Source organism: Chlorocebus sabaeus, chromosome 5 (genome assembly GCF_047675955.1).
Source record: "Chlorocebus sabaeus isolate Y175 chromosome 5, mChlSab1.0.hap1, whole genome shotgun sequence".
NCBI classification, from domain to species: Eukaryota; Metazoa; Chordata; class Mammalia; order Primates; family Cercopithecidae; genus Chlorocebus; species Chlorocebus sabaeus.
The window spans coordinates 4,209,451-4,231,458 of record NC_132908.1 but is presented as its reverse complement, the minus strand read 5'-3'; the positions used below and the strand labels follow the sequence as shown (position 1 = coordinate 4,231,458).

The 22,008-nt window shown below is 51.3% G+C and overlaps 1 protein-coding gene across 3 annotated transcripts in view; it reads left to right on the top strand.

Moving 5' to 3' along the window:
- LOC103227593 (sarcalumenin) overlaps positions 1-22,008 on the top strand; it is a 66,430-nt gene that overhangs the window by 763 nt on the left and 43,659 nt on the right. Inside the window, exon 2 of one of the 3 annotated variants that reach the window (XM_007984161.3) lies at positions 6,242-6,389. The exons of 1 other annotated variant lie outside the window; for it this stretch is intronic. In XM_007984161.3, the coding sequence (XP_007982352.2) occupies positions 6,368-6,389 (22 nt within the window). In that variant the 5' untranslated portion in view covers positions 6,242-6,367. Of the gene's footprint in view, positions 1-6,241; positions 6,390-10,707; positions 10,858-22,008 lie in introns of those variants that run through there. One more of the 3 variants, XM_073015127.1, reaches the window with a different exon arrangement.

The window sequence follows — 22,008 nt, the reverse complement described above, 5'->3', positions numbered from 1 at the left end:
TGGTCTCAAACTCCCGACCTCAGGTGATCCGCCCGCCTTGGCCTCTTTCCAAAGTGCTGGGATTACAGGCGTGAGCCACCGCGCCTGGCAGTTTTAAATTTTTTCTAGAGACAGACCCTCAGTATGTTGTCTAGGCTAGTGTCGCACTCCCGACCTCAAGCGATCCTCTTGCCTTAGCCTCCCAAAGCGCTGGGATTTTACATGCGTGAGCCGCCGCTCCCGGGCCAAAAGCCTTTTATTGGACTACTAGGTAACACATTCAGAAGAGGGTGCTTAGCTTAGGCGCTCCATGAATTTTCACAAACTGAACATATACCCATGCAGCCAGCACCCCCAGCAAGCCCCAGCCAGAATCCCCTCATGCTTGCTTTCTGCCACTATCAAGCAGTTTGTTTTCTTTCACATTTTTACGTTTTGAAATAATTATAGAAATGTACAGGGAGAAGCCGGGGTTGGTGGTTCTAGCCTGTAGACCCAGCTACTTGAGAGGCTGAAGGGGGAAGATGGCTTTAGCCCTGGATTTCTAGACCAGCCTGGACAACATAGCAAGACCTCGCCTCTATTTTTTTTTTTTTTTTTTGAGACAGAGCCTCGCTGTGTCACCCAGGCTGGAGTTCAGTGGACCTCTGCCTCCTGGATTCAAGTGATTCTGCTTCAGCCTCCTGAGTATTTGGGATTACAGGTGTGTGCCACCACGCTTGGCTAATTTTTTTGTATTTTTAGTAGAGACGGGTTTCACCATGTTGGCCAGGCTGGTCTCAAACTTCTGACTTCAGGTGATCTGCCCGCCTCGGCCTCCCAAAGTGCTGGGATTACAGATGTGAGCCACTGCTCCTGGCCTTTTTTTTTTTTTTTTTAAAAAAAGAAAGACATGTATAGGGAGATCACGCAGCATCCCCCAGTGTTAACATCTTGCCCTTGCATAACTACGGTTAGCATAGAAACCAGCTAATTTTCATTGGTACCGTACATGGGACTTACTCAGATTTACCTGTTTTTAATGTTTTCTGTGTATGTGTATGGAATTCTCTATTGTCTTCCATTTTTATGAGAGTTTCAGTTGCCTTGCATTCTCATCAGCACTTAATGTTGTCAGATTTATCATTATTTAGGTATTCTGGTAGGTGTATGGTGGAATCTAACCATAGTTTTAATTTCTTCTGTTTTTAAAAAAGGAACAAGGTCTCACTATGCTGCCCAAACTGGTTTGAAAACTCTTGTCCTCAGGCAGTCCTCCCACTTTGATCTCCCAAAGATCTGAGATTACAGGCGTGAGCCACCACACCTGGCCTTGGTTTTAATTCCTATCACAGTGTATTAGTTTTCTCTATTGTTTATTGATTGATTGAGACAGGGTCTCGCTCTATCGCCCAGGCTGGAGTGCAGTGGCGTGATCCCAGCTCACTGCAACCTCCACCTCTGGGGTTCAGGTAATTCTCCCGTCTCAGCCTCCCAAGTAACGGGGACCACAGGTATGCACCACCATGCCTGGCTAATTTTTTTTTTTTTCTTGAGATGGAGTTTCACTGTTGTTGCCCAGGTTGGAGTGCAATGGCATGATCTCAGCTCACTGCAACCTCTGCCTCTTGGGTTCAAGCGAGTCTCCTGCCTCAGTCTCCCGAGTCGCTGGGATTACAGGTGCCCGCCACCACGCCTAGCTAATTTTTGTTTAGTAGAGACAGGGTTTCACCATGTTGGCCTGGCTGGTCTCGAACTCCTGACCTCAGGTGATCCACCTGCCTTGGCCTCCCAAAGTTGTGGGATTACAGGCATGAGCCACCGCGCCTGGCCTAATTTTTCAATTTTTTGGTGGAGATAGGGTTTCACCATGTTGGCCACGCTGGAGTTTTGCCTGTTCTAGAAGCTTGTATCAGTCATACAACACACAAGTTCTTTTTGTCGAGCTGCTTTTGCTCAACACAATGTCTCTGAGATTTATTTATGTTTTTATGTAAGCATAAATGTTCATTTTTCTTGCTAAGTACTATTTCATTGCATGAATAGACCACAGTTTATCCATTCACATAGTGGTGGACATTTATTTTTATTTATTTATTTATTTATTTATTTATGAGATGGAATCTTGCTCTGTCGCCTAGGCTGGAGTGCAATAGCTCGATCTCAGCTCACTGCAAACTCTGCCTTCCAGGTTCAAGCCATTCTCCTGTCTCAGCCTCCTGAGTAGCTGGAATTACAAGTACATGCCACCACACCCTGCGAATTTGTGTATTTTTAGTAGAGACGGGGTTTCACCATGTTAGTCAGGCTGGTCTTGAACTCCTGGCTTCGTGATCTGTCTGCCTCTGCCTCCCAAAGTGCTGAGATTACAAGCGTGAGCCACCGCGCCTGGCCCATGGTGGACATTTATGTTGTTTCCAACTTAGGGCTATTATAACTAGATTTTAGTAGCTACCATCTCCCAAATGCACGGTACCAATTTTCCCTCCTACCAACAGCATGTAAGGTGACAGTTCAGGAGAAGTGTCCTAAGCATGTGTCATGGACTCTCTTTGGGGGGTGATTTCTTTGAGGCGGGGCCAGGCATTCTTGTTCCCTGTGGCCTCCCCTGCCCTACTTTTTTTTTTTTTTTTTTTTTTGGAGATGAAGTTTTGCTTTTGTCATCCCGGCTGGAGTGTAGTGGCGCTATCCCGGCTCACTGCAACCTCTGCCTCCGGGGTTCAAGCGATCCTCCTGCCTCAGCCTCCCGAGTAACTGGGATTACAGGCATGCGCCATGATACCCAGCTAATTTGTGTATTTTTAGTAGAGATGGGGTTTTGCCATGTTGGCCAGGCTGGTCTCCAACTCTTGGCCTCAAGTGATCCACCTACCTTGGCCTCCTGAAGTGCTGGGATTATAGGTATGAGCCACCGCGCCTGACTGGTCCCCTGCCCTATTTTAAGAGTCTCTATTAGGGATAAACTTCATGGAAAATGTATGTCTGCTCTAAGAATGTTCTCAAGGGTCATTACCTTGCGCTGTGTCTGTTTCCTCTTTACGAGGATTCTCAGAAGAAATTCTTGCCGAGTCTCGATAGTTGAAATAATTTCACCCCTCCCAAGCATTCGGTTGGTTCTTATTTTAAGGACACTGAATTGGGCAGGTGGTCAAGTTCCACACATGTCAGGGACTGAAATATATGGTGTCATTTTTTCCTGTTAGTCTTACGAATGGTTCCATATTGTGTGCCTTCCTTTCTTCCACTAGTGCTTCCAGTTCGTGCTTTCTTGCTATATTTTATAGAGAAAGGCCATCTCCATGTCGTTCTGGTACAGGGTGGGTCATAATAAAAATGTGCCTTTTGTGCTATGATTTGGGGGCGTCTTTGGCCGTGCAGCAGAGCGATGCCTCAGCTCTGCTAGGTGTTTGAAGGGCTGCTGAGTGGAAGAGGGGTTCTTTCCTGTGACCTTGGCCTCCTTACCAGTTGACTAACTGGCCCCAGACCAGTATGTAAAGCACATGCAAATCCTCACACAGCCTCTTGGAGCCAGCTGGCCATGCTGTCCTTAGCGTCACATTTTTTTGTGTCTCTGGCTGCCCCCATCCCAGTCCATCCTTCTGTCCTTTCTTTAACCAGCTGCCTGTCTGTGCTTTCCTTGATGCTGTGTGGCCTTGTAGCATTTGTCATTTTCACTCTGTTGAGTTGTCCGGCTTGGCCTCCCTTGCTCTGCAGGTCCTGGGCGGGGGTGGGGTTATGTCGTCTGCCTTGGTCTCCTTTCTTCACTTGCCCTGCTGGGTTGCAAGTTTCTTCTATTGATTGACAAGAACTTGTGTGGACAGAGGAGGGGATAGGACTGGGGGCTGGGGCAGGACCAGCTCTAAATCTGGCAGCTGTAGAAAGGAATGAGTTCCCCAAACCAGCTCCCCTTACTACACCCCCAAATGAAAAAAAAAGGAACTGACCAGGCGTGGTGGCTCACGCCTATAATCCCAGCACTTTGGGAGGCCAAGGCAGGTGGATCACCTAAGGTCAGGAGTTCAAGACCAGCCTGGCCAACAAGACAAAACCCCATCTCTACTAAAAATACAAAAATTAGCTGGGCATGGTGGTGGGTGCCTGTAATCCCAGCTACTAGTGGAGCTGACGCAGGAGAATTGCTTGAACCTGGGAGGCGGAGGTTGCAGTGAGGAGAATCGCTTGAACCTGGGAGGCGGAGGTTGCAGTGAGGAGAATCGCTTGAACCTGGGAGGCGGAGGTTGCAGTGAGCCGAGATCGCACCACTGCACTCCAGCCTGGGCAACAGAGTGAGACTCCATCTTAAAACAACAACAACAACAAAGGCTAGTCATGGTGGCTCACGCTGGTAATCCTAGTACTTTGGGAGGCCTAGGCGGGCGGATTGCCTGAGCTCAGGAGTTTGAGACCAGCCTGGGCAATATGGTGAAACCCTGTCTCTACTAAAATACAAAAAATCTGTAGTCCCAGCTACTCAGGAGGCTGAGGCAGGAGAATTGCCTGAACCCAGGAGGTGGAGGTTACAGTGAGCTGAGATCGCGCCACCGCACTCCAGCCTAGGCGACAGAGTGAGACCCTGTATCTGCTGTTCTCTTGTAGGAGGAGATGCCACGTATAAGGGTTAGTAGGGGGTGGCTTGCTTGCAATCAGGAGAGAGGCGGTGCTCATTCTCTGTGGGATCCTTGTGGTGCATGTCCCTGGCTTTTTTTTTTTTTGAGATGGAGTCTCACTTTGTCACCCAGGCTGGAGTGCAGTGGCACGATACTTGGCTTACTCGGCTCTGGCTCCTGGGTTCATGCATTTCTCCTGCCTCAGCCTCCCGAGTAGCTGGGATTACAGGTGTGCGCCACCACGCCTGGCTAACTTTGGTATTTTTAGTAAAGATGAGGTTTCTTCATGTTGGCCAGGCTGGTCTCAAACTCCTGACCTCAAGTGCCACGGTTTACCGCGGTTACCATGGGACTGAACGAAGGGGGACGAACGCAGAAATGAAAACCTGAAACAAAAGACACTATTTTAAAGGAAGGGGCCAGGAGAATAAGAGGGCTCCCTGCTTCTAGTGAACAAGGGCAGCTGCCTTGAGCTCCTACCGCTCTTCATATTCATTGGGTAGAAAGAGCAGGGAGGAGGAGGTAGCAATTGGTCAGCTGCTTGATTGATCACAGGTTCACATTATCTCATGACAAGAAACACTTGTGCCTGGGTCGTGACTGCCCTCTGCATTCCTTCTGGGTGGCAGACGCAGTTTGTCAGTTTGCCAATATCCTGCTTTCATGAGAACAGTTTGCTGTTTACTCATATAGCCTTCAGTGGTATACAGAGTTGATCACAACCCTCACTCTTTCGGCCTGCAACACTCAAGTGATCCACCCGCCTCGGCCGCCCAAAGTGTTGGGATGACAGGCGTGAGCCACTGCGCCCAGCCTCTTCCTGGCTTTTGGCCGAAAGTTGAGACTTAGAAGTTGGGAGGAGACCTGGAGCACTGTGGCTAGTTCTAGACCCTACACTCTTCAGAACAGTAGAGCTGTACCTCTCTGGTAGTGAGCTCTCTGTTGCTGGGAGAATTCAGAGGCTGGATCGCTGGCTGTTAAGGAAGTTCTGCTTGGGTGGGAATTTGGGTCCTTCTAAGACCGATAACCTATGATTTCCAAGATAAATGGGACAATACTTTCAATGAGGGTTACGTGTTATGCTGGGTCAGTCTTGAGTACAAAATGGATTCAGAGGCCTGAGTTGTCAGGTTCAACCTGATTTTCCTAGCCCCTTGAGGAACCATTTGAGGTGTGGCATGATATAGCAAGTCGGCTGCCAAAGAGGGACTGAGCCACAGGAAGTGCATGCCCAGAACGGTAAAGAGGCTATGGCCTTTCCTATTACCTTAACTCCTTGTCCCCACCATCACCTGCGCTTCATGCTTTGTGATAATTCACTGAGCTCATACTCCTGACCTGTGTCCTGCAGCATGTGGGTTACAATTCAATGAAACATTAAAATATCTACCCCTCTAGCATCTCCCATATCCCTCACAGCAGTTCTGTGAGGCTGGCTGCCCTGTCTGACAACTGAGGCCCACGTCTTCCCCAGGATCACAGACGTGTGGCTCTGAGCCCTGCCCCAGGGGTTTTCTCCATCAGAGAAGAGGAGCACTTTGAGCTTTGAGAGGAGCAGCCCTCTGCGAATGAAGTGGAAAAAGGAAGCAGGCGAGGAGGCCCATACAGACCCTCCCCCAAGACCCTTGCTGAAACGACTGGGATGCGGTGTGCAAAAGCCCTCCTTTCCTTCACAGCTCCTGGCTTTCCAAGAGTGCCTGCCCACGCAGAGGCCTGCTGGCAGATGCAGCCTCTTCTGAAGGACACTGCTTGCGGGTAAATCCCTCACCACCCTAGAGACAGCCCACAGTCCTGAGACAAGGATGCGGGCCAGGCTCGAAGCAGGTAAGCGCCTCCTGCAGAAACCAGTGAGGCCAGAGTTCCAGACGAAATGATGTAGGGATGGAGGCGGAGGGCCTCCAGGAGGCACCAGCCCCAGAGTCTTCCCTAGACTCAGATTTAAGCACAAGCAGGGAGGGAAAGCACTTGAGCAGTGCCCCTCCCTGCATAGCTGGCCTCTGCTGGAACTCAGGCAGGGGCAGGACACTCCTCTATCAGCAATCCTGTTCCTCTCCTGGATAGCTTCAACCTGAACATCCTCCTTTACCTTGAACTAAAATGGGTCTCCTGTCGCCCTTGCCCATCAAACCTGGCCTTGCCCTCAAGAACTACACAGGACAAGCCTAATACTTCCTTCTTGTGGCAACATTTTAGCAATTGAGACATGGCTGTCAGGTCTTCTAGATAAACATTTGTGACTGTGACGTTGACTTGCCGCTTCTGGGGACCTCTTCTCATTTGATCAGAGAAAGTTTTTCAGGATTAAACCTACTTCTTTCGACCCAGAAACTCTTCTTCTCAGGCTCACGCCTATAGTCCTGGCATTTTGGGAGGCCAAGGCAGGAAGATTGTTTGAGACCAGCCTGGGCAATATAGGTAGACTATGTTGCTACAAAAAGAAAAAGAAAAAAATGGCCAGGTGTAGTAGTCCCAGCTGCTTGGAGGCTGAGGTAGGAGGTTTGCTTGAGTCCAGGAGGTCGAGTCTGCAGTGAGCTATGATTGTGCCACTGCATTCTAGCCTGGGCGACAGAATGAGGCCCTGTCTCAAAAAAGAAAAAGAAAAAGAAAGAAAGAAAAAAAAAGGTTAAGAAACTCCTCACATATTTCTCCCTGGAACATATGCTCCCAGGCTCAAATCCACAGCAGCCTCGTCACACACATGTCATCCCCTGGCCCCAAGATAGTGCACCACCTTCCCCTTTCTAGCTCTTAACCCCCACGTGAAGCAGCCAGATGTAGGAAAACCCAGATTGATAAAGTGCTGATATGGGTGATCCTTTACCAAACGATTTTCTGCTTTACAAAGTGATTCACCAAATAATTTCCCTCGAGTATAGGCAGAGATCTGCAAACTACAGCTTGGAGCCAGCCTGCTGCCTCTCTTTTATAATAAAGTTTTATCAGGATGCATCCACATCCATTCATGTCTGTGGTGCGAACTGCTCTAGCTACACAGGCAGAGTGGAGGAGTTGCAGATGGCCAACAGAACTTCAGCTGTTTACTACCTGGCCCCTTACAGAAGCAGCTGGCCAACCCTGGCTCCAGGGCATCAGAAATGGGACCACTGGAATGGAGTAGCTGGGTTACATGGTTTTTCTCCTGCCCCACCTCTCGTTCTCAAACACACTTCCTCCCCAGTCATCTGACGAATGTCAGTCTGAGACAGTCAGGAGCAGGTGTGCCTAGGGATGCATGGCTTCTGAAAATGGGGCTGGGGACTTTTAGGCTGAGGCCTCTGGCAGCTTCTGTCTGAAGGATGAGCTGAGCTGGGCTGGGCATGGTGGCTCACGCCTGTAGTCCCGGCTACTCAGGAGGCTGAGGTGGGAGAAAATCGCTTGAGGCGGGAGGTTGAGAGGAGCCTGGGCAACAGAGTGAGACCTCATCTTTATTTTAAAACATTTTTTATTTTTATTTTATTTTTTATTTTTAGGAGCAGAGGGTTAATAGGAAAAAGAAAGAGAAAGAAAGAGAGAGCGGAAAGCAGGTCTCCCCAGTGAGAGAGAGGGGACTTCTGAAAGGAAAAGGCCTCCGGCAGCGGATGCACCGCATTTTATAGTCAGGCTTGAGGAGGTGGTGTCTGATTTACACAGGGCTCCCAGATTGGTTCAGTCAGGTATGATGTTTACATATCGTGGGGGTGGCGGGGTGGAGGGAAGGCTGACCTCTCCACTCTAATCTTATTATGCAAATGAACTTTCCCCTTGGCCAGGCCATCTTGTCTGCTCCTTACTGTGCATGTGGCTGGCAGAGAAGGGAAGATGGAGCCGCCATTTTGAACATGATTGGCACAACTGCTTGCATCTGTGTCTGCAGCTCGATTTTTACAGACTGCTCTTTGTTAGAAAGGAAAATGATTTGGGGCTGCTTTTCAGTAAAAGGAAAACCTTACCGAGGACTTCTGTACCCTCACTATCTAAGTAATTTCTTCTTAACTCCTGTATCATTCCCCACTCTGGAGTGGTAACCCTAACTGCTCTTAGGGGTTGTTTGACAATGACTCTTTCTGGCTACTTCATGCTTAAAAGGGGCGTTGTGTGGGGAACAGAAGCAAGAGCTCCTCCTGGGGTCGAGCTAAGGGTCCTCGGAAAAAAGGAATGTCCATGGGTGGTTCTGTCTGTGGCACCATTTAGAGTTTGGTTACTGTCAGCCATTCTGATGGGCTGTAACACTGGTTTGCCTCCACCAGATGTTGAGATAGTTTCCACATTCCAGAGAAACCAGGCAGAGAGAAACAAACATGCTCCAAATTTTCTTCACAGGAATATACCTTATTCAGTTATTAAAGGCCGTAAATAGTTTACAATAAGTTTTCTTGACTTGTTTTAATGAGTGTTGTACCTTGGGATCCCAGATGAGGTCCCTGACATGAAGCAGCTACATTGTTTGGGGTAAATACCTGGGGTTCATTGTCTCACACCAAGAAAATTTAGGACACAGGCACACATGAGGAGTTTAGGAGCAGAGGTTTAATAGGCAAAAGAAAGAGAAAGGAAAACAGCTCCTTCCTTAGTGAGAGAGAGGGGACTTCTGAGAGGAAAAGGCCCAAGACCTCGTCTTTGAAAAAGCAGTAGCTCATGCCTGTAATCCTAGTGCTTTGGGAGGTCGAGACAGGAACATCGCTTGAGCCCAGGAGTTGGAGACCAGCCTGGGTGACATAGGAAGACCCTGTTTCTACAAAACAAAAAAATTAGCCAGATGTGGTACACATCTGTATTCCCAGCCACTCGGAGGCTGAGGTGAGAGGGTGGCTGGAGCCCAGGAGTTCAAGGCTGCAGTGAGCTATGATTGTGTCACTGTACTCCAGCTGGGGTAACAGAGACCCTGTCTCTTAAAAAAGATTAAAAAAAAAAAAAAGTCAAGCACCTACCAGATGCCTAATTCCTTTTTTTTTTTTTTTTTTTTTTTTGAGACCGAATCTCGCTCTGTTGCCCAGGCTAGAGTCAGTGGTACAATCTTGGCTCATGGCAACCTTCGCCTCCTGGGATCAAGTGATTCTCCTGCCTCAGCCTCCTGAGGAGCTGGGATTACAGGCACCTGCCACCACATCCAGTAATTTTTGTATTTTTAGTAGAGATGGGGTTTCACCATGTTGGCCAGGCTGGTCTCGATCTCCTGACCTCAGGTGATCCACCTGCCTCGGCCTCCCAAAGTGCTGGGATTACAGGTGTGAGCCAGTGTGCCCGGCCCTGATTTAGTTCCTTTCCTCCAAAGCTGGCTTCTACCTCTTCCCCACACAGTGACACCATTCCCCCGACCAGACAAGCAAGTGCCTGCTTTCCCTTGGCTTCTTACAACTGGCTATCTGGGCCATCTACCAAACATTTTAGTACATTAGTAGAGCCTGGTGGCACTATTGTCCTAGCTACTTGGGAGACTGAGTTGGGAGGATTGATTGAGCCTGGGAGGTCGAGTGCAGTGAGCGATGACTGTGCCACTGCACTCCAGCCTGGGTGACGGAGTGAGATCCTCTGTCAAACAGACAAACAAACAGACAAAAAAGCACTTTGCACAGGTGATTGAATGTTCTGGAACCCCTGGGCCATTGGAAGTGGATATCTGTTGCTCCATCCTCCAGTTTACACCGCAGCCTCAGCTTGTGTCTCAGCGTGTCCCTCTCCCTCTGGTCTGTGCTGTCTCTCTTCCAGAGGCTGGGAAGGTTGTTCCAGGGCTGCAGCCTGGACCTCAGAGGTCACATGTTGCGGGTTTGCCGTAGCTGACTACTCTCTAGCATGTGGGTCAGTGGCTGTCAAATAGGATTTCTTTTGCGTTGCCCTACAACTTCCTCCTTCCAGTGCTGGCGTGTCAAGGTCCTTAACCTGCCCCGACTTCAGGTCAAGTTATTGCAGGTTCTGGGAACACTCAGATTCCCAGCTCCATGGCCTGAGCCCAAAGGATGCTCCATTTTATGCCTGTCACCCATGCCCTGTGGCCCATGTCATGTGATCCCAGGGTTGCAGGGGTTCGGGAGAAGAGAATCCAGCCGTGGCCCTGCCTTCTGGGGCCCGGCAGCTGGGACAGCAGTGGTGCAGCCTCAGCCTCCGCACAGCCTTCCGGGGTCTGGGCTTCTTCCCTATCATGCCCTCCTAGTTGCCCTAGTGACTGTGTGACCCCTCTCCCCCCTCCACCGCCTGCTGCCACGGCCGGCCGTATAAATAGAGGCGAGGAGCAGCTGGGCTCTCTTGGCAGTCACCATGAGGGCGCTGGTCCTGCTCGGCTGCCTCCTGGCCTCGCTCCTGCTCTCAGGACAAGCAGGTAGGGCCCCTCCCAGCATGACCCAGCCCAGACTGCGCCCCCACACTTCCTCCAAGGTTTTCTGTCTACCATGGGTGGGGTACGGGGTCGGGGCTGATGGCAAAGCCTGGCTGTTGGCTGGTGTCTTCTTACCCTTCCCTTTTCCCCAGGCCTGGGGCCTTGGAGAAAGAGCTAGGTGCTGGAGAGAAGGAGCGCAGTTGCGGGCTCTCAGGGAGGCCAGAGGAAGTGGGAACAGCAAACAGAACTGAGCTGTGAACCGGGTCAGAGAGGAGTCTGGCCAGTAGATGTGGGAAAGAGGGCCCTCAAAGGCAAGACGGGGGAGCCTCTGAGATGGACGAAATAGCACGGTCTGGGAGCTGGAGGTCGTTGAGGTGACCCTCCCACCTGGTGGGTGATAAGGCGGAGGCCCCACTCCAGCAAGAGACCTGGGTTTGTGTGATTGAGGACAGAGGGGGATACACTGGGCAAAGGTGGGGACCGTGTTGGGAGCAGTGAGATAGAATTGGAGTTGGTTTGGGATAAGATCGGAAATAGAGCTGGCGGTTGGGCTGGAAACAGAATTGGATGCAATTCAGAAGAGGAACGGGGCCGTTCTGGAGTAGAGCCTCTGCTCAGGGTGGGGGCTTCCATCAGAAAAGGGGCTTGCCTGTGTGTGCTGAGGCTTCCCTTTGACATCTCAGCACTTCGGGTAGCAGAGGTGGCTTGGGTTGCAGCATGGGGGTTATCTATAGGCTGTGGAGGAGATGCCAGATTGTTTTGCCACCTCTCTTGTTTCTAAGGTTCCTGAGGCCAGGTTCCCCTGGGGAATGCTTTTAGGGAGGTGCTCTGGGGATCCCCCTAGGATCCAGACTTCCCACCATGTCTTTTCATGACTCGGCAGTCTTCCCCCAGCGGGGCTCTGAGCCTAGGTTCGTACCTGGGACTGGAGAGGCCCAGGGTCCAGCCTTTCAGGTCTTTGAGGTTGAATAGGTAGTTGCAGGGGCACAGTCCCAGCAAGGAGAACAGGCAGTAAGTGGGAACAAAAGCTATGTCTTGGGGATTCAAGATGTAAGGTGGGGGGCTCTGGCCGCTGCAAGTGCTGCTGGGCCCTGCCCTTGTCTGTCCTTGAGTTAATTTGGGCTTTGCAGGGCTGCAGCGGCTGAGTGCTGAGTATTCCAGGCGGCTGTCAGGCGGCTAAGTATGGAAACAGCCGCGTAATTGGATCCGGAGCCCCAAGCCGCTGCCACCCTCTCCCTTCATGGCCCCTCCTCTGCTGCAGCCCAGCCCCAGCTGCTGGGCTTCTACACACTGGGCCCCAGGAATTTTTGGCCTTTTAGGGACATCCTTTATCTTTCCTCCCACCGAGGGAACTGGCCATCTGGAATGTTCTGCAGACCTTGCTGGGGGCTCTTGCGGTGGGGAAAGGAGGCAGGCAGGTGCTTGTGCAAAGGTCTCTTCTCTCTGCTGTCTCTCCTTCCTGGGTCCCACAGAGTACGTCTGCCCCGCCCCAGCCTCCTGCGTAAAGCTTCCCTTTGTCCCTGCTCCTGCTCAGCGCTTGGGCTGTGGGTTTCATCCGCCGTGGTGGATGTTATCAGGACTCTGCCCCTCTGTGGACTCTATACCCCAGAAGAGGCTTCCTCCTGTATCCACAGCAGGTTGTAACCCACAAGGTGGCTTCCTCACACCCCCATCATGACAGTCTTTCCTAGTGCGCGACTCCCCCTCTAGAATCGGGCCACCCCAGTAAAGACCACTCCACCCAAAGGTCACTTGGCTCCTGACCTCTTTCCATCATCTCTCTGCTGTGTGCTAACTTCCCTCCCTATTTTGCTTGCTCCTCGGCTGGGTGGCGGCAGATATTCTCGCTCACCACTTCCACCTGCTTCTTAGGCCAGGGACCCCGCAGAGCTTCTCCTCCGGCTTTTCCCCCTTGTTGCTCCTGTGCTACTCTGGACTGGGATGGTGGGCTCTGCAGCCCTCCTTCTCACCTCCCTGTGAGGAGACAAGCGCCCCTCCGTCACCGACCAGCCATCGCCCATGCCCATGCCAGGACGGGGAAGGAGCAGCCAGGTGGGGCATTCCTGGTCTCCACCTCCCGACGTGCTGCACTCAGGCCCTTGTACCCACTGGGCCCTCCTCTTTGGGAGTCCTGGTTTGGGGCTGTTCCTCCCTAAAGCAGTGGGAAAGGCCCCTAGCAATAATTTGATCAGTCTCCCCACCGTCCAGGCAAGGGAAGGAAACCCAGAGAAACAGGAAGACTTTTCCGAGGTCAGACAGCGAGTCAGTGACAGGCACACCCGGTCCAGGGTCCTCTCCTTTCCTCAGCCTGTCTGTCTGTGGCAGACCCTGCCTGCACTCCGAAGCCCCTCTCTCCCTGTAGGGTGAGTGTGAAAGGAGGAGAAAGGGTGCAGTGGATAAGACCATCCTGGGGGAGCTTCCCTAGTTTGCAGGGTGAAGAGCTATGCTTTTGGTTTCCCTGGAGAGTGGGGTCTGCCGAGAAAGCATTTCTTTGGGTTTAAGCCATTGGTGTTTATTGCTAAAGGCAGAATTTGGGACTTCTTTGCTTCCTGTTGTCCTTCCTGTTGCTTGATACGGAGATTGGGGATTTGGGGATTCCTGTCTATCCCTCATCCTTCCTCCATCTCTAGCCATAGTTTCAGACTTGCCCATCTGTCCTGGCCCCACTCGGCCACCCCAGAGGCGAAGGGCTGGTGCATGCTGGGGCTGCCCCACTGTGAGTGCCCACGGCTCAGCGCCCGCCATGTGAGACAAGGGTGCAGAGTGACGGTCAGGAAGCCCTTTTCCCGCCCCTTTCTCTCCCAGCCCTCGCTGGTTATTTCTGGAAAGAGGCCAGCCCTCCAGTTTCCTCAACAGGGCAGCCCAGATGCTAGGATCCGCTGTGGGAGGGCTGCTGAGAAAATGCAGCAAGCTCAGGGGTCTTGGGGAGAGAACAGACCCCAGAAGCCTTTTCCCCACAGCTGGTTCCCTGACTCCTCATTTGGTGCTACTGGGCAAGCCTGTAGGGGACATCTGGTCCCACAGTGAGCCTGGAATGCACTAGACTGGGCCGTGGTAATGAACACATCCCTCAAAAAAGTGACATCTTGGTCAGACACAGTGGCTCACATCCGTAATCCCAGCGCTTTGGGAAGCCAAGGTGGGAGCATCACTTGAAGCTAAGAATTTGAGACCAGTGTAGACAACATAGTGACAACCTGTCTCTAAAATAAAACACAAAAAATTAGCTGGGTGTAGGGGTGCACGCCTGTGATCCCAGCTACAGGAGAGGCTGAGATGGGTGGATCACATGAACCCAGGAGGTCAAGGGTACAGTGAGTTGTGATTGCACCACTGCACTCAAGCCTGGGTGACAGAGCGAGACCTTGTCTCAAGAAAAAAAAAAAAAAAAAAAAAAAGTGGCACCTGGCATGGTGGCCTGTGAAACTGCTGTTTAGGAACTGCTGGTTTTGTCCCACATCCGGGTAGTACAGTGAAGGTCAAACAGTGAATTCATGGCAGGCCAGAGCTGGAATTCGGTCCTTTCCACTCCTTGGCCGGTGGTTTTACCCACTTATCCCCCAGAGGGAGGTCCAGATGAGGCCGGTAGCATCCAGCTGGCTGTTTGGTGCCTGCTTGGGTATGGTGGGTTGGGGAGAGTCAGCCTATGGATACAGGAGGAGGACAGCTGCTTCTGTTCTCTGACCTGGCCTGCAGGGCTAAGGACAGGGCTAGGCCCTGTACATCCTGGCTGGAACGAGGCGGCTGGCGGAGTGGGGGAGCCGGGAGGGCCCTGGCTGTGGGATGGAGCGCCTGGGCTTAGCTTTGTCTCCTGGGCACATGCCCTGCCTCAAACCCAAATCCAGGCCTCATCGCAGCACAACCCCTTCCCTATAAACATCGCTCGTGTGCGCAACCCTCTCATTCAAACACTTCACCAGGCTTCGTCATTCGTGAGCCCATCCCGCGTTTACTGCGTCCCTGTTGTCTTTAAGGTATGGTGCTAGGGGAATTGAGACGGCATTTTGTCCTCAATGCTTATAGTCCAGTAGGGGAGAGGAGATGTCTTCCGCCTTGCACGTAGCTGAATCTGGTCAAAAGGACACACATCAGTGTCCTTGGGGAGGCATGGGGAAAGCAAGGTGGGTTGAAGGCAGGGAGGAGACCATCTTGAGCTGAGTGGATCAGATCAGAAAAGGTTTTACGGATGAGGGAATATTTGAGCTGGGCCTTGAGGAAAGCAGGATTCAGAACAGAAAGATGGCAGGAAGAGAATTCTGAGATGAGGGAACAAGAGGAGCAAACTCAGGTGCCAAAGCAACTGGGCTCTGGTGAGACCCAGGAAAGGGGAACATTGTTCTGTCTTGCATGAAGGTGGGCAGATGGAAGTGGGGTGGTGGGACGTGTTTGGAAGGCAGGGTTGGGAAGTGTGAAGGGCCTTGTTAGGCCAAGTGTGAAGGGCCTTGTTAGGCCAAGCAGGGCTTTGCTCAGTGAGCAGTGGGTCACCACTAAGGGCTCCGGGAAGATCTATCTGGCAGTTGTTTGTAGGAAGAGTAGGGTGAGGGGAGACTGATTAGTCAGCCACACCAGAGAGGTAGGTGAGGGAGTGTGGACCCAGGTGAGGGGTTGGGAGCGGAGAGAAGGGGTGGACCCAGTTGATAGCTGGTGTAGAATCCCTGGCCTTCCCAGCTTGGGAGCCAGGCCCAGGGAGGGGGCCCTTACAGGTTCTGTCGAGGTCGCTGGGAGAATGATCTTGCCAGAAAAATAGACTGGGAACATGAGACAGAGGAATAGATTTTAAGAGTTCAGTTTGGGCCTGGGTGAAGTGGCTCACACCTGTAATCCCAGAACTTTGGGAGGCAGAGGCGGGAGGATGGCCTGAGCCCAGGGATTTTAGACCAGCTTGGACAACATAGAAAATTAAAGAAAACAAAAAAAATAGAAAAAATGAACTGGGCATGGTGGCAGGTGCCTGTAGTCCCAGCTACTTGGGAGGTTGAGGCAGGAGGATCGCTTGAGCTCGGTAGGCTGAGACTACAGTGAGCTGTGATTGCACCATTGTACTCCAACCTGGGCAACAGAGTGAGACCCTCCCTCAAAAAAAAAAAAAAAAAATAGTTCAGGGCTGGATGCAGTGGCTTATACCTGTAATCCCAGCACTTTGGGAGGCTGAGGAGGGCAGACCACGAGGTCAGGAGTTTGAGACCAGCCTGACTAATAGGATGAAACCCCATCTCTACTAAAAATACAAAAAAATTAGCCAGGCATAGTGGCATGAGCCTGTGATCCCAGCTACTCGGGAGGCTGAGGCAGGAGAATCGCTTGAACCCGGGAGGCAGAGGTTGCAGCGAACCGAGATCATGCCACTGCACTCCAGTCTGGGTGACAGAGCAAGACTCTGTCTCAAAAAAAAAAAAAAAAATTTCAGTTTGGGTCATTCTGAAGATTGGCTACTCGTGGGGCATCTGGATGGAGGTGGCAGGGGCTAGAAAGGCAGGACTGCAGCTCAGGAGGGATGTCAGGTCAGAGCATTTAGGAGTGAGATTCCGTTACATAAAGATGAGAGGGAGGCTCTGAGGTCACCCAGGGAGCTGTACCAGGGAGAGGCAAAGATTCAAGGACCAATCCTTGATGAACACTGAGTTTGAGGAGTAGGAAGAGAAAGACGATAAATGAATTTATCAGAAAGATGGGTAGATAGGAAGGGACCCAAGAAGAGACAGTGACCTGCAAGCCCAGGTCTTCTAGAAGAAGGCGGGTGGCCAGCAGGATTAAATATCACAGAGATGCTGAGGGAGAGGAGCTGTCGCTTCTGACAACCAGCAGGTCACTGGCCATTGAGGAGGGTTTGAGGGTATTTAGTGAGGATGAGGAGGCAACATCTTTGGACATAGAAACTTTTAAAAATTAAGTTTGAGAGAAATAAAGACCAGCAACAGTAACTTAAAAGCAGATGGGCTTACAGAGGAAGAGAACATTTTTTTCTTTCCTTTTTCTGTTTATTTATTTTTTTGAGACAGGGACTGACTCTGTTGCGCAGGCTGGAGTGCAGTGGTTGATCAAGGCTCACTGCAGTCTCCACCTCCTGGGCTCAAGCAGTCCTCCCACCTCAGCCTCCCGAGTAGCTAGGACTACCCTATGTCCGACTAATTTTGTTTTTTATGGGAGAGGCAGGACTGACTGTGTTGCTCAGGATGGTCTCAAATCCCTGGGCTTAAGTGATCCACCTGCCTTGGTTTCCCATGGGCATGAACCAGTGCACCTGGCTGAGAAAAGTTTTTTCCTTTTTTTAATTTTTATTTATTTCTTTTGAGACGGAGTTTTGCTCTTGTTGCCCAGGCTGGAGTGCAGTGGCACGATCTTGGCTCACCGCAACCTCCGCCTCCCGGGTTCAAGTGATTCTCCAGCCTCAGCCTCCTGAGTAGCTGGGATTACAGGCATGCGCCACCAAACCCAGCTAATTTTGTATTTTTAGTAGAGACGGAGTTTCTCCATGTTGGTCAGGCTGGTCTTGATCTCCTGACCTCATGATCCGCTCACCTCGGCTTCCCAAGTGCTGGGATTACAGGCGTGAGCCACTGTGCCCGGCCTGTTTAGCCTTTTTTTTTTTTTTTTTTTTTTTGAGAAGGAGTCTCGCTCTGTCACCCAGGCTGGAGTGCAGTGGCACGATCTCGGCTCACTGCAAGCTCCACCTCCTGGGTTCACGCAATTCTCCTGCCTCTGCCTCCCAAGTAGCTGGTACTACAGGCGCCTGCCACCATGCCCGGCTAATTTTTTCTTTTGTATTTTTAGTGGAGACGGGGTTTCACTGTGTCAGCTAGAATGGTCTCGGTCTCCTGACTTTGTGATCTGCCCATCTCAACCTCCCAAAGTGCTGGGATTATAGGCATGAGCCACCACGCCCAGCCAGGTTAGCTTTTTAAAGTGGAAATTGATGCAGTGGACATGTGGCCTGAGTTACCCAGATGATGACCGTAGTCCTCTCTCTCTTTTTTATTTTTTTTTAAATTTTATTTATTTATTTTTTAGTCAGAGTCTAGCTCTGTCGCCCAGGCTGGAGTGCAGTGGCCAGATCTCAGCTCACTGCAAGCTCCGCCTCCCGGGTTCACGCCATTCTCCTGCCTCCGCCTCCCCAGTAGCTGGGACTACAGGGATGTGTCACCACGCCCAGCTAATTTCACTTTTTGTAGATACGTGGTCTCACTACGTCACTGTGTTGTTCAGACTGGTCTCAAGCTCCTGGGCTCAAGTGATTTTACTGCCTTGGCCTCCCAAAGTGCTGGGGCTACAGGTGTGAGCCACTGCACGCAGCTGACTTTGGTTTTCATTCTTCCTTGTGGACTGGGGATGGGAGTCCAGCCTCAGGTCCCCTTCATGATGTGTTCCTGGCTGTGAGGCCTGTGCCTTCTCGTGGTGCACTGGTGGGACTCACTTTGGTGTGAGGACTCACTTTGGCTCAAGGTGGTGGGCTGGCTTCTGTTCTCTCCTGAGTTTGCTCTGGGAGTCCTGGCTCCTCAGGGACCTCACCCCTGACCTCACCTGTCTTCTTAGAGCTAAAAGTTGATCTTCAGACTCTGCCTTCACCCTATTTGGCTCCTTCATTCCCTCCTGGGTCTCCCTTCCCTACCCACACTGGGCCCCTGCTCCGACCCCTGTCCCTGCTACCAAGACCCTGGTCAGGGGAGGAGCTGCAGCTCATTGCAATGGAGACCAGTGACTCGCAGCACAGACGGGCACTTTGCTCAAGTCTGTCTGTGTTTCAGAGCATTCAGAAGTTTTTAGCTCAAGGAAGATGTCTCTAAGATGGAATTTTCCATTTGGCAGGCAAGGTCTTACCCAAAGTTCCTAAATCTCAACACAGAGGTGGTAAATAGTTCACCAGTTCTGAGTGCAGAGGGACTGAGCTACATAGCAGGCGTTTCTCTTCCAGGTGCTGAATGGGTGAAATAATGAATGAATGAAGTGGAGTCCTGATGAGCACAGCTGCTAAGTAGGATCTGCCCAGTGCTCGAGAGGTCCCAGTCCCCTGTGCTCATCCCCAGCTGGGTATCCTCCGCAGGATGTGGCCGGGGTGGGTGCAGTTTAGCAAATGGGATGGATTTAACTGAATTTCTGGAGACTGATCCATTTCCTCGATGGTGGCAGCCTGTGCTGTCATCCTTCTCTAAGATCAGAGAAGTCCTGTTCCATCTGGTTTCAGCCTCCCTCATCCCTCTGCAACCCTGAAGGTGGTTTTACTTGGAGTCAAGGTCCCAGCTGCCCCCCTACTTTGGGGACATGCCTGTTGCCTGTTACTTCCTCATCGTCCCTCACAGAGGGACTCCCAGAGCAGCCATCGCTGAGCCACCCCATCTCAGGGAGGGTGGAAGAATCAGAATGAAAGCATCAAATTACATCAGAATTAAAGCAGCAATTTATTATATTTAATTAATAGGCTAGGCACAGTGGCTCACACCTGTAATCCTGGCACTTTGAGAGGCTAAGGCAGCAGGATTGCTTGAGCCCAGAAGTTCCAGACCAGCTTGGGCAACACAGTGAGATCTTGTCTCTACAAAAAATTTTAAAAATAACTGGATGTACTGGGTACACCTGTGGTCTCAGCCACTCGGGAGGCTGAGGTGGAAGGATGGCTTGAGCCTGGGAGGTTGAGGTTGAGGTTGCAGTGAGCCAAGATTGTACCACTGTACTCTAGCCTGGGCAACAGAGCAAGACCCCATATTTAAAAAAAAAAAGAGAGCACAGAATGAGTGCAGGCTGTGGCCAGCTCTGGCAGGAGAGGAGAGATTGGGTGCCAAGTCCTGAAGAAGTGAGAGATGCTTCCTAAAGGGAGTCCCCCTTTAGGTTAGAAAAGCAGGATGGACTTGGGTTAGGGATGAGGGCACAAAAGGATCAGATAGAAGCATGAGGGTATGGCACGATCTCAGACTCAGATGCCTCAGGGACTGCAGATAGCAGACAGAGTGGGGCATTTGATGAGAGCAGGGAGAGGTGGAAGGCAGCTGTGGGTCCCTCCCTGCGAGGCCCAGCTCTCAAGCCCCCCGTCAGCCCTGTGAGGTCCTGGCCAGCTGCACTGTGCAGGCGGGAACGAGTTGTGTCTCTGCCCTCAGGAGCTGACCTTCTATTTGGGGAGATGACACACACTGAAAAAAAAATGTAACTAACACCCCCAGCCAGCAGCCTCCGCTCACTCTGGTTGAAGTTCAGAAGATGGTTGGGAAGGTTGGCTGTGCAGAGGGACAGGGTTTCAGCCCAACTTCCAGGGAGGGGACGATCGCTGGACGGTTAGCTTGGGGAGGGTGGAAGCTGTGCCTTTGTTTAATTTGCCCGTGTTTCATCACTAACAGTGTAGCACGACGCTTGGCTCATTCAAGGCAGTCAACAATGTCTAATGAATGATAGATGATTTGCGCAGGCAGAGACATCTGAAGATGGTGACAAAAGCCAGGAGGTGAGGAAGCTCAGAGCACTGCCACTGTCAGGGACAGGATGACACTAACTCTGGCTAGAATGTGGGGCTCATGTTCAGGGGAGATTAGGCCACCCTGATGAGTTGGGGCCAGTTGGGAAGAGCCTTGAATGCTGAGCCAAGTAGTTCTTTCGCTCAGTCCTCTGAAGACTCTAGCCTGTTTTCTTCCAGATAGCCCCTCCCTGTTCCCCTCTCTCTCAGATATTTTTGGATGCCTCTAGAGCAGGGACTGTACTCTGAGCTCAAACAGGTGCAGGCAAAGTCTGGCCTGGAGTTCTGGGCTTGTAGGAAGTGGCTTGTGCTAGGAGCTCAGGGGAGAGTCCCTGGGTTTGGGAGCCCCCGCCTCCCCCCACCACTGGATTCCTGCCAAAACTGCAACCCCTGGTCCTCCTTCAGGTAGTCATTTGGCTAGGACCTAGGCCAGCTCAGTTTTCTGCCATAGAATTTCCTCTAGGCTGGGCTTGGTGGCTCTTGCCTGCAATCGCAGCACTTTGGGAGGTTGAAGTGGGTAGATCGCTTGACCCCAGGAGTTCAAGAGTAGCTTGGGTAACATGGAGAAACCCCATATCTACAAAAAATACAACAATTAGCCAGGCGTAATGGCATATGCATGTGGTCCCAGCTGCTTGGGAGGCTGGAGCAGGTGGATCTCTTGCGCCCAGGAGGTCATGGCTGCAGTAAACTGTGATTGTGCCACCGCACTCCAGTCTGGGTGTCAGAGCAAGACTCTGTTGCAAAAAAAAAAAAAAAAAAAAAAAAAAAAAATTCCCCTAGATGACAATAGGTAAAGGCTTGACCAAGCCATTCCTTTGGAAGCCATGCCACTGATGGACATCCAGTTTACACAGCATTTAGGGCCCGATGTGACCGCCTGTGCCCGTGTCCACCAGAGAGGCCTCTAGCCGATTTGTTGGTTACTTAGTGTCAAGTAGTAGATGGTTACTTGTTTTTCTTGACCTTACCCAAGGAGATCAAGAGATCAGGAGTGCTCTCTAGGACTTGGGAAAAGTCTGGAAAAGAACTGGAGAAGTGTCAAGTACTCGCCCTCTCCTGGGGAGACCATCCTGGCTTCGGGCTCCGAAGACACCAGCCCACCTCCTTTCCTGCCTTTGTTTCCTTTCTGAATTGGTAGTTAAGCCGGTGGGTACCCCACCAAGTCCCTCCTCACCTGGGGCTGCCCACACAGAGGCAGAGCAGCTGGCCTTGGGTGGGGCGCAGTGGGAGCACCGGAACCTGGGGGCAGAGCAAATGCTGGTTTTGTCACAAATCGGCTGCCAAGTCCCTGACTATCTCTGCATCTGTTTCTTCACCCATAAATTGGGGATAATGATCCTTGCCCTATTTCCAGCATGGGCCTGTTTCGTGACTATAATAAGAAAACGGTTATCGGATGCTTAAAATATTTTTTGATACCAGATACTTTTTGAGGTTAAAAGGACTATGACAAGAATGGCAGGTTATCACTCTTGTGAGTGTGCGGCAACTTGACATTTGCCTCCAGTTTCCTGAAATATCATGAAACTTGACCAACCAGGGGAATCCATCAACACGCCGCCCCTGCTCAGGACTGTTAATATCCTTGGGATTCTCTGTCCTCAAAGAGCTTACAGACTAGGAGGGGAGACAGCCCCTGCTCATGACATGAATAGAGAACCATATAAGGTAGACGTAATCCGCGGCTAAAAATAAGCAGCCTGAGGGTGCAGAGA